The 12,490-nt window shown below is 38.1% G+C and overlaps 1 protein-coding gene across 1 annotated transcript; it reads left to right on the plus strand.

The window, feature by feature from the left end:
• The first annotated feature begins 1,548 nt into the window (after positions 1-1,548).
• LOC139700219 (uncharacterized) lies at positions 1,549-6,600 on the plus strand. The gene is made up of 4 exons (XM_071598840.1): positions 1,549-1,671; positions 1,815-1,931; positions 2,602-2,843; positions 5,857-6,600. Exons 1-4 carry the CDS (start codon positions 1,552-1,554, stop codon positions 6,254-6,256), a joined length of 879 nt encoding a protein of 292 aa, XP_071454941.1. The 5' UTR covers positions 1,549-1,551; the 3' UTR covers positions 6,257-6,600.
• The last annotated feature ends 5,890 nt before the right edge of the window (positions 6,601-12,490 follow it).

The following is a 12,490-nucleotide window of genomic DNA, read 5'->3' on the forward strand; positions in this document are numbered from 1 at the left end:
TCGTCTGAACCCAGAATTAACTTTTTTTTAAACGCTATGAGAAGCCATAATGTCCGAAAAAATCATTTGGAGGGATAAGGGAGTCGGTCTGCCTTGAGTCTGAATATTAGTCATAATACCAGCAGTAAAATGCCTTTGATGGTTCTCTTGAAAAAATGATTCGAATCTTCATTCGTCGAGTACAAATTTTGGTGCACAAACTAATAAAGGTTAGGAAACTTTGGGGTCAATTTTGATAAATTAATAAAAAAATATGAGCTGGGCCAAAAGTGACCGCATCATGTTATGAAGTCAATAGATTCTACTGCTGAGTGAAGAATGAATTGCACAATATATGGTTCCATACCCGGATGCTGTGTTAAACATTTTCTGGAATTCCATTCAATCGAAAAAATTGAAAATTTAACTTTTCTAGCGTGAATTAATTTAGTTAGTTTAATCAAGCAATAATTTTGGCTGCAATACTTTTTGTTAGTATATCCAAAGTATAAAATCCATTTCGCAAGACTTCATGTTTTCTAAGAAAGAATCCAATGCGTCCCGTTGGACCTGTTTCTTAAACTATTCTTTCAGTGTCTTTCATTTGCGTATATTTCAGATATAAAAATCAAACTTAGTTTTACATTTATGAATCAGGACAATTTCGTTTTTTTCGTATTATTACTTAGCCTTGGACGGAGTCATAGTTATTTGCAATTCCGGATAGGAGAAACCTATTATTCTGTCCCAAATAAATAGTTTTGAATGTGAATATGTATGTCTTGAGTCTTGTCTTAAGTTAAAGTGTCTTGAGTTAAATTCTATCCACAAAGGAAATATACTGATTGAAAATATTAAGCTGTAAATCTCCTCTGACATGACCAATATTTAAAAAAAATAAAAAGTTTTCATTACCAATAAAAAATCTAAGAATAAGAATTAATTTTAATTCACATTAAAAATACATCATCGTCATTACAAATGTGAATTAAAACTAATTTTTACTCTTGGATTTTTTTACAAGTATAAAAATACTTGGACATGTCAGAGAGTATTTCAAGCTTCTTTCAAAAAGTTGGACATCCTAACTTTTACGTCCCTAAAACTCCTTGCGAAAAACTGGTAGGATACGGTAGGGTCCAGGTACAGCTTTTACGGCAATCCAACCCATTGCTCCCAAATTACCGACCAACCTTAAAATTCGCTTCATAGAGATAATGCATAGCGCCTCATTTTTTCAAATTGCTTTCAACAATACAAGGCGATCGATACATGAGAGGACCAAGGCTAATTCCTCTGAGTTTCCTAGACTGAATAGCGGCAGTTCAGATCCCGTCTTATTGGGGGTGAGTGGAGGTCAGGAAATCGTGATCTCCCCAACCCCGGGCATGCCTGTATCTACATCATTTGACTAACTGGTAACTGGGGGTGTGATGCATTAGTGCGTAACCAGGGAGATGAAACAAAAAGAACAAGCAAGGACGTCGATTAAGACCGATTAAATCAGAGCGCGCGAAAGTGCTCGCATCAGTCGGAAGTCAGGCGCCCATCCCCGCAGTGCGGCGACTCGTGATGGAGAATTTTGTCGATGGGAATGAGGCGACGGAGACGGCGGATTGGGAGGACGTGGGGGAGGATAAGATTCCCATGGTCCTGGCGGAGATGGCTAAGGAAGGAAAGGACTCTATATACGTGAGCTCTTCGTGCATGGCCCCTCCCTAAGGCCCCATCTGCCCTACCTCCGGCTCTCATGAAGGCGGCGACGTCCTTTTTAGAAGGGGAAAGAAATAATCAACTGTGCACGTCAGACTAATCGTGATGGTGTTCCCTTTCAGATTCTCAATTCCATTCGAAGAATTATGAAGTGGAGTGCGAAATGTCCCGAGGTGGAAATGAAAATGTATCGTCCTAAAAACATCCAATGGCGAAGTTCCGTCATTGTTACTGCGGAGGTTAGTATTTAAAAGTCAGTAATTTAATAAATCATTGGTTACCGGTCGACTAAAATGTTAAAGTCCTTTGAATTCCGATCCAAATTTCTCATCACTTCAGACTTGGAAGCTTGAAACGTTACGAAAAAATGTTATGAAAACGTACACTTGAAAGTGAACGTAACACTTTTTTCTTGTTGAAACAAAGCGCCAGAGTTCACTTGCGAAAGTTTTCTTAAAAAGAACTTAAGATTTAATTTGCCACAATCATTCGTTTTGTTCCAAGAATTCAAGCTTGGCCGTCACTTTAATCGAACGGTATTGAACATTTACTTATAGAAACAATACTGGACTCGCTCCAATGGATGTCATTCTACGAGTGTAGTATGTAGTTTAATACTTTCAGTTGTCTCGATAAACTTGTTGAATTCCTACATCGTAACATTAAAGGATCTTTTCTTGCAAATTCAGGAAACAGTGCACGTCATTAATAAAAATACATTCAGAATTAGATATATTTGAAGACACCTTTTGAATTATTCCTCGTTTTCACTAGTTCACCGAGCATCAAAATGAATAGCAAAAGCGATTGGAACTTTCCAAGACAGAAATTCAAAGAAATTTAAGTTAATTTATGAATTCTGACTGGCAATTCGAAGGAAAAATGTAACTTGTTTGACTTCTATTTCAGGGTAAATTAGATGTGGCGTTCATCTTCTCTCCCTATAAAAGCTGTTCATTTCTCCTGTCGGCTATACGTGAAAATGGTATCATTAAGATGGAGAATCAACCTATGGTGTACTTTGGAGTACCGGAAGAGTTTTTTGGCCACCTGGAACACGAAATAATATCTGGTGAATTTACGGCGGCGTGGAGTTTTGTTTTCAATTCTTATTGGTTACCCCCGGAGACTGCCAAGAAATTCAAAGTTGAGTAAGTTCTCGTTTAATTAGATTACACATTAATTTTATATCGCTATGATGATAAATGTGGTGGGTATTTTAGGAATCACGGAGAAAAGATATAGTAAGCTATCAAATCGTAAGACACTTAAAAACTTACTGCCAAATCTTTGAGTCTCCTTGTTGACGATTTTATGGTTTTTATGTGTCGTGAGTTTTTTCAACGTGGATTGCTGACTTATGGTCCCGAATTGGTTTGAATTAATGCCGGAAAAACTGCAAAAAAGTTTATGTATTAAAGTTGAACTGTTTTGATGATGAATCAGGAGAATGCAGCGACTCACAACACCCAACGAAGCACCCGAAGAAGTGTCATGTGTACTAGAGGTCTCCGAGCAAGTAATTTGCCCTCAGATTATTTCATTGGTTTAGTTGAAAATGTACTTCTTGAACTGTGGATATTACAAATATGGTTTTGTATTCCGTTAAATTGCATATCATTGTAACTTATGAAGAGTAAACAATTCATTTCCCATCTAAAAGTTTGACACATCTCCCTGAGGCCCTTAAGGTTAATCTTTTATACAGACACGTACTTTCGTATATTTCGCCATTATATTGATGAAAGAATATTGATGTAAAAAATGATTTCTTAATTTTCTTATTTTAGAAGCCATCACTATTCTCATGTTCCTAAGTGCCAATTCACATTGTACTTTTTTCATAAGACATGACAGTTTGATTTTCAAGGAAAATAATCTCTTTAAATAGGATAATCTCTCACTTTTGATTGTTTTAACGCAATTATTTCAATATAATAATATTTTGTGTTAAATAATGTTATATTTCGAGTAATACGTAGTATAATGTAATAATACAAATAATGGGAAGAAAAAGGAAGCCGCAAATACTATGTTCCTGTTCTCAGTAGAAATGAGGCGAAAAGTGAAGCAGGCTCGTAGTAAACCGTCAATGGCAACTTTTTCTAGTGAATATACTTGTATGGCCCAATGTTCATTAATTTTAGAATATGTTAATATAATATATTTCTATAATAATAATATATTACTTTCGTACAAACCTAAAAGTTATATATTTGGCAAATAAGATTTTAAGGGGACGTGATATTCCAGTAGGTAGATTTTTGGGCTGCTGATTGGCGGACTTGGCCCGGTGGCCCTTACTCACCACACCCCCAGCTTCACACAACCTGTGTAATTCGCTGGATACCGGATCTTAGTGGGAAACCGCTGGCGGTGCTCAGGGAACAGGGAAATTGCCCCCTTTATTAATGCCCTGAGTGAATTTCATGTGCCTTATAGAGCGCCTGAATTAACTCCGCAGGCCATTGAGCCCTAGGGTTGGCCTCCGTCGGCGTAAGGGCACGAAGGGCTGAAGGGGAAAGAGGAGGGGGCGGGGGAGGCAATTCTAGCATCAATGAAAGGCATTAGAGGGAATATGGTGGTGACAAAGTTATTAATTACTGGCATGGCAATGCAGGAATCGGTTCCATGTCGCATTTTTGTCTTCCGGAGCATAATTTTCCGACTAAACATTTATTTCGGTCTGTGAACAAAAAGGAGACTTTGATTTCACATAGCTCGCTACTATAGTTCTGATAACGTATCTCCGTGGGGATATGGCGGAATTTCTTAGACGCTTGAGCCAATGTTTTTCAATAGTTTTTTAAGCTTCTCCAAAAATTGTGGGAGCTGTTAGGGAATAACGAAATGATGGGTTGTCTATTCAATTGAAAACCATATTATTTTATTCATCATGGTACTCTTCTGTTGCAAGAAACTCTGATAAGACGTCTGATATACAGGTTGCGTTACGAAAGTAAAATTGAATTTCCCGCGCCGCTCTTATTGGTCGAAGTGGGATAGAACAACTTGAAGTCTAAGCCTTGTTGCGAAACCGGTCTCAGTGCTCTCCAAGCTGGGTAAGTGGCGGGATGTCAGTTATTGTAAACCTCTGCGCGCCGACCGTGTCACGAAAAAAATTGAATCGACGATCGAGCAACGTTACGCGATTACTGAGTTTTGTGTTAAACTGAAAAAATCTCTTGAGGAGACTAAAAAAATGATTCGTGAGGCTCACGGGGACTCTGCCTACTCACAGGTTTCGAGGTGGCTAAAGGTCTTTAAGGAGGGCCGGGAAGAATTTCACGACGAGCAACGCTCTGGACGGCCGTCAAACAGCAAAACCGACAATAATGTGGCTCGTGTTCGACAATTGTTGTACTCTTACCGTCGATTGAGTATTAAGATGGTTGCCAATGAAGTGTACTTGTCTTATACTGTTGTGTTTCGCATTGTTACTGAAGATTTAGCGATGACGTAAGTGTGTGCCAAGCTCCTGCCCAAGGTGTTGTCAGACGTCCAAAAGACCAAGGCGTACCGGTCATGGAAGAGTCGCTGTAAAAATGAATAGAGGCCGAAGGGCAGTACTTTGAAGAATTTTAAGTGTTTGTGCAAATCTGTTCAATACATTACGTTTAAAAAGATAGCTGCATCACTTTCGGAACGCACCTTCCCTTTCTTTAAATCTAATGGCAAGCTTCAAATCTTCCTTTGGAATGAAATTGAAATGAAAACAGAGCGCAACATTTCGTATGAGAATCGACGTCCTTCAGAGCCAAAGAGACGACAATTTTTTTAAATTTTCCTAGCTAGGTTCCGACCGTTAAGAATATACGACCTGTTAGGGAATAACAAAATGATGGGTGCGTATGGCAATGGCAGAAACTGCGGGAGATGCCGCAACAGTGACTTTTAACGGAGTCATCCGCTAATATGCATTTCAATGCAACAATTTCAGAGAGTAAAAATCATTCGCCTTGACCGGCCTGAAATTCGCCTGAAATTGTTGCATTGATAATCGCTTATTCATAAAAATCCGAGCAGAAAATTATTTGTTTAATGAAACCAAAATAGCATCTTCTTATATAATTAAATAATTTTTGGATGCGACACTGTGCTCTGGAATAAAAGGCTGCCTATAGGGTAGTTGGAAAAAAAACATGATATCTTTCTCTCCTCCAGTGTGCCCACCGGATTCACTATATCCAGGCTGGATCCGAGCCACGCCTCCACTGTGAATTCCGTGTGGCCTTACGCGAGCGCATCGTCTCTCGCCCTCGTCTACGACACAATACTGGTGAACGAGACGGCCGGGTTGTTCGAGGAAAAGAACTCTCGGCTTGTATCCTGGATCCTACACGTGTATTACGGCCTGGGGATGCTCTACACCGAGAAGGAATACCGCAGGAGGGGATATGGGACCATCATGGTGAAGGCCCTGTCGAAGCGACTCGCGGAGAATGGAGCCGAAATCAATCTCCTGGCGAAAGAAGACAACGTGGAGGCAAACTCCGTGTTCCAGAAGCTCGGATTTCAAGCCACGGGTCCCGTGATGGTCATCCAAATACAAAGCAGAAGCTGAGGGACAGCTTATCCATTTCCTGGGGATGGTCCACGTTTTGAAATGCCCAGCATAGGACCAAATGAGGCAAAATGTTTTTTTAAATGGAGTTGTCAATAGTTATAAGATGAATTCAATTGCAGGAGAGCCCATTCAATCAGACTAAAACAATCCTGTGCTACCTCATCGATGTGAACTAAATGTTAACATTTTCATTCTAGTTCTCTAATTTGTGTACAGACATTTATATGGTGCATCGTTATTTTATGATAATTTCTCTTGTCTACTACTAATGTTCGTTTGTAATAATACCCTTTGCTATCTTCAATTATAAAGTCCTTTTCCATCATTTCAAAACATGTTCGTTGGCACGTTTTCACTGATGGTTGTTTGATTGTCATCCTTTAAAAAAATAAATTTTTTGACATAAGTATGGTAGTTCGTTTTATACTTCCCTAACATTTTATTTCTGTAAAGAGCCTTTATTCGGATTCCTGTAGCATCCAGGAATCCGAATTGTATTGAACAATGTGAATCCACGCTTTGAACAACCTATCAAAACATAATGCACTTCATGGCAACTGGCAATATTGATTAATTTTCGAAGAAAGAAGGTTACATAAAGCCAAACGGGGTTCATCGCGGGCATTTTATAGCCACTCATCTACCCATTCACGAGTTACTGTTTATTAAAAATTAAAGGAAGCTTTTAAATTTTGCCTGACGTATTCCAATTTATAAGGCTATAGTATTTCGACATTCGACTTTGGTTTATTGTGTTTTTAGTATGGTTCCTTCTCGTAACGAAAAATACATTCTTAATTCAAAATAAATTATTTTATACTATACAGTAAAAGGCTTTGGATGACCTCTGGTAATACAGGCTACCATAGCTATAATTCCAAACTGACATGAGCCTAAATATTTTTAAATCATATACACAGTATTAAATAAAAAACTACGGAAATTTAACGACTATAAATACTATAACGACTACTTGAGACTTTCGGAGACTTTCGCATTACATCATATCACATAGTACCCTATGAGCCACCGTTAGGGTGTGAGGCAGGGGGTGGTTGCAAACCAGCCTACTTTTTATCCTAAATAGATTCCTCCCCTTGTGCGGTCCGACTTTATCCTAATCCCTTATCGTTCGTAGGAAAAATGGCATATGTTAAAAAAATACAAAAATAACTAAATCGAGTAAGAAATTTAAAAATGAGAGAATCTAATCATGATCCATTCCTTCCAAAACACTAATCTTACAGTCTCATTACTTTAGTCTTAGTCATACCTAAGTCTTATTGCTTATTCGATTTTCACGTAAAAAACGACCAGTGTGTGCATCTTGAAGAATTGATAGACTTCACTTAAACAACAATCTGATATTAAAACTTGCGTATAGAATACAAGAATGCATAGGTAGTTCATAGATGCATGTGCATTTAATTAATGGTGAGAGGTTATCTTCCCAGCGCCACGCTCGGCGCTAAAATAACTTGACACCCATAAAACCTCATTGCCACAGTTTGGCTGACAGTCCAGAAATATCACCAGAGTGTATTTAATCTGGAACTGCCTGATCAACAGCAGTTGGTTACTCGGTCCCTGGAAACTTTACCATGGTAAGTACCTGCGGCAATGCACTATACGGCTCTGTCAAAGTGATATTGTCATGGATTTTAGGAACGAGAGCAAAACTAGTATACATTGGGCATTTGATCATTATTTTTACTCAAACATGAGTGGAAATTTAAGTCAATGTGTTGTGGTTATTTCTTTCCTACCCGTCGTGTTCGAATAGAGCAGATGGGCCCTATAAAACAAACAATTGAATTAAATTGGAGCAGCAAATTGCAAAAATAAAACCCCCTTCATTAAATATCACGGCGTCTTTCGAGGGATTACCAATTTCAATCGGACTCGGCTCGATTTTTTCCATTTTCTCGTTCTTGTTGTCATCAGATATAGGGCAAGAAAAATACTCGTATCTGCTTATGGCAATACTAATAATCGATCGCTGAATCAGATCAAAAGTCGTCCTAATACAGAGTAACCTCCAAGAGTAAGGCGACAGCGGATTTTATCTTAGCCAATCTAATCTTCTGCAGCAAAAAAAATAATCTTGCAAGCTGCGTTCGGGACCTTCCATCATGATATCACCAATCAAATATCATATTACCATCCCAAACTTTTTACCTGACGCTCATTTGTTTTACTATCAAAGTTGAATCCGGTTGAATGAACTGAAAAACTTCGCATTCTACGCGCCATTTCTTATCTAAATTGTGGAAGTAAGTAGCTCAAGTTAGGCAACATAAATATTCGAAATCAACTAAGGGATACAACCAGTTAGCCCAAGATTAATGCACATAATAGATCGCCGAAGATAAATAGTGGAACATTTGCTAGAAGTATAGGTACTAAAAAACTATTGCCTGAAACTCGTCGGGATTGTATAGTATGCAAAAAATATTATCTTCGGCAATATAGATCGGTTTTAATGGTGTCGTAACCTTTGGCAATCAATGCCAATTTCATTTTGAAGGACTACCAATTTTAATAACAGGCAAATTAAAACCCAAGCTATCTTCAGTTATACTAATTTGGAAACATGTTGCGTGTCTGAGAATTTGGTGAGGATTTTTTGTAAAAACATATTTGCAGAAAATTGTTTTCCTTAAATTCAGGTAGGGTCTGGTGTGAAATGATATGGTATTTAAAGTAAATTTCAGTAAATTTCTTTAAAATAATGAAATATATAGAGAAAAATATTGCACAGGGCATAGTTGGAATCCTGATGACACTATCTCTATGGATTGGCGGACAAAATCACGAAAAGCTGAGAGATATAAAAATTACAATTCTAGCGACTAACTAAAACAATAAAATTAATACTACTCTAGCACTTGACTCAAAGCTATACATCTATGTCAACCAATGCATATTTGGAAAAAAACATTGAAATGATCGTGGATATGCTTCCTAAGAACAACTTTCCATAGACATTCATTAGCACGATATTGCATTTAGGCAGAATTACCCAAGGACCACGCTTTGATAGCCACACAAATAGCACCGACTCACTATCCCAGCACTTACAAACCGTGCCTACTATTATGGCTGCTATTTGCCACCCACAAATAGCAGCCATATTTCACAAACATCAACTGGAATAAACAAAGGAATCACTGATTGCTATCATTGCCATAATTGCCAACCGAGTCACTTCACAATCCAATACAAGATCAATATCACCCAGTTTAGGTTTCCGAATTCACCATCTTGAAATTTCACCTCTACGAATTAAACTAATTTTGATAACGCAGATATTTGCAAACGCCGTGGTCACAACTTCTATTATTCAATTAATTGTTTTTGAGCGCATTACTACTGTTTACGAGCAATGAACACAAATATGTCGGTGGTGGGCAATTCTATGATTTGGTCGACGTACAAGCAACACATCGAAAACAGATAATTTACCTCCTCTTGAATGACGTTAACAGTAGCCGAAAGTTTAGTGGCCGATGATAGATTTGGAATCAAATTATTAACATAGCAACGGCAACGATAGAAGAACTACGAAAAACTTGATCCATTTTTCTGGCTAATTTTTAGCAAGATTGATGTGGCTAGGAAATTCTAAGTTTTACAATGTTGCTAAATTTTATATATTAGGACTGACTTAAAGTGTGTATTTTTACGGAAAAAATCCAAATATTTTGACCTTTGAGAAATTCATGAATATAATACATTAGGCTGATTTTCATTAAGTTTTGTTTTCAATGATAATTCATAGCTTTGTAGTGTATTTCCTGGTAACAGCGATCGTCCATTTTCCAAAAAAGAAAATCCAAGTCTTTTGGCTCACTCAAAAGTGCAAACGTTTGAAGACGAAGATTAATTACCCACACACCTGTCCATCACTATGAAAACTATGGATTACCTTGCACACACTTTTAAATTCAATTCCCAATCGATGTAAGAAAATGTATAAAAATGCATTCAGGTTTGAAATAACGCACTGATTAATAATAATGACTGGGAAACGATTAAAAGACACGATTAGGAACGAAAAAGGGCAAAAGACTCATTGCTCATTTTCAACGCATCACTTTGTGTCCCTGAACAGTTATCGCCCCTTTCAAAACCCTAAACAAGAACTTATGCAATCAAATGAAATTACTGCTGCTCCTCCGCATAAAGGGAAATATGCCGGTCGGAGTGGAGTGGGGGAGTCTACAATTTGGAATGTGTCGTCATTTTTAGCTTGCATTGAAAACATAAGTCGTAGGGTGAAAGACGGGAGGGGGGAGGATTGGGACAATAAGGAATCACTCTTTCCACCATACGCACAAGCTTTGACCCTTTGGGCTAAAAGGTTGAAATTCCGTCTCCCAGCCCATTCGATATGCATGGCCAAATCTCACTGGCCAAGTAGCTCAGCCAGGGTCAAATTTAGTAAATGAATCAACTATGTAGTTTTGAGTTGAAAAAGCCCGCCGTTATTACGCGAGAATATCCCCGATTGAATTCTCGTTCGTTCGATCGATAATTTTTTGATCAGACGGCACACTTTTAGGAACAGTCGAATAAATAAAAGCTGCCCGTTCCATAAAGAATCGTTATGAACAATCGGAAAGCGTCATATTATTATTGAAAGATTGGGAATTATGCGAGCAGCTTAGGTAAAATTCCAGAAAAGTACGAACCAGTCGAGTTTGACAGCAACGGGGAAAGAAGAATAATCCTAGCTCCACATTACATTGGTTGGCGAGACCAGATTATGAAATTATGGGAAATTGACGACAGAACCGATAGAAATAATGAATCATTTCTCCCCCCCCCCCGTGCAATTGGAAACCAAAGCTGTAGGAAGCATAAGTTACGACGCATCTATCAATAATTTTTCTAATGGCTGGTGACCTATTACCCCCTGCAAAATCCCCTCGGGAGGCATTGCAGGTTTATGTAGTGGATGTAGTTATAAAAAAAAATGTTGTGCCACATAACCATCAGATGGTCTAAGTCAACCTCTGATTCCTGAGGTAATCTGTCCCGGTGGATTGGATACTTCCTTTTACAAAAAGGAGGAGTTAGGTTGGTAATCACTCATGGAGCGAAGGTTAAATGATAGATTACATCACTTGAATAAATTGGAAGGATTTCTCCTTAGCAATAATGTTGAAAATGTATTATTACGTCCATCGTCCTGCTGTAGGCGAGATCATATCAATAAAATTAGAGAGATTAAGTGTAGAACAGATAGATTCAAGATGTCATGTTTTCCACGAAAGATAATGGATCAGAATAATGTTGTCTGGCCGCGGTAGGGATAAAAATATTCGAGTCAAAATTAGTTAGGTGTGTATTCTCCCCCTGCCAGACACCCAAGCGGTGGCTTGCAGGGTGCTTAAAGAAAAAAGAAATCATAGATAGTGTCAAAATAATTCCGATGGACTTGTGGCTAATGGCATGGCTAAAATGAATTAAGCACGCATGTATTTGGGCGTAATGATGACACCTGATGCAAATGCCAGTGGCCGCTCGGTGATGGACCATAATTGCGATTTTCTGGATCCCATAACTTCTTGGGAAACCTCGGGTACCTGCACCCTACACCACCTGGTGCGGAGATAGGAAAGTGATGGATCATGTGAGAATGTGACATACCATGCTTGGTTCGAGATGATCTCTACGCTCACCTATAAAAATATCAACCTTCGGGTTAATTATGGTGGTGGTAATGAAGCGGATGATTTTTTTACATTGTAACAAATTAATAATCTTTTTCAACTCCATTTATTCACTCAGTCGGAACATATTTTCTTGCAATGCTAGGTAAAGGATTCAGCTTTTGTATTGATCAATAATCAAGGTTAGCAAAAATATCACAGGTTCGGGAACCGTAGAGCATTTATGTCTAATACGCAGTGGGAATGTGTTGGAGGCGAATGAAGTATGAGAAATTAGGTTAAAATGGACGAAATTAGAGAAACGGAGACACTGTCTTGGATTATGCAAAAAAATTAAACATTCTTGATCCTTAATTACCCGAAAAAGAATGGCTTCAAGTGTTTTTTTCATACATAAACTGCGATTTACCTTCAGCATCTCTTCAAATTTGGTACCCTTTCATCTTGCAAACTCTTAATTCCTTAATAGCTATCCACTCTTGACCAAAATATGTGCCGACAATATAATTATTAATATGAAATTTATGTTACTAAATTTAAAAAGTACGCAGTA

The sequence above is a fragment of the Hetaerina americana genome, unplaced genomic scaffold (assembly GCF_022747635.1).
Source record: "Hetaerina americana unplaced genomic scaffold, ioHetAmer1.1.p SCAF_1, whole genome shotgun sequence".
Taxonomy (NCBI): domain Eukaryota; kingdom Metazoa; phylum Arthropoda; class Insecta; order Odonata; family Calopterygidae; genus Hetaerina; species Hetaerina americana.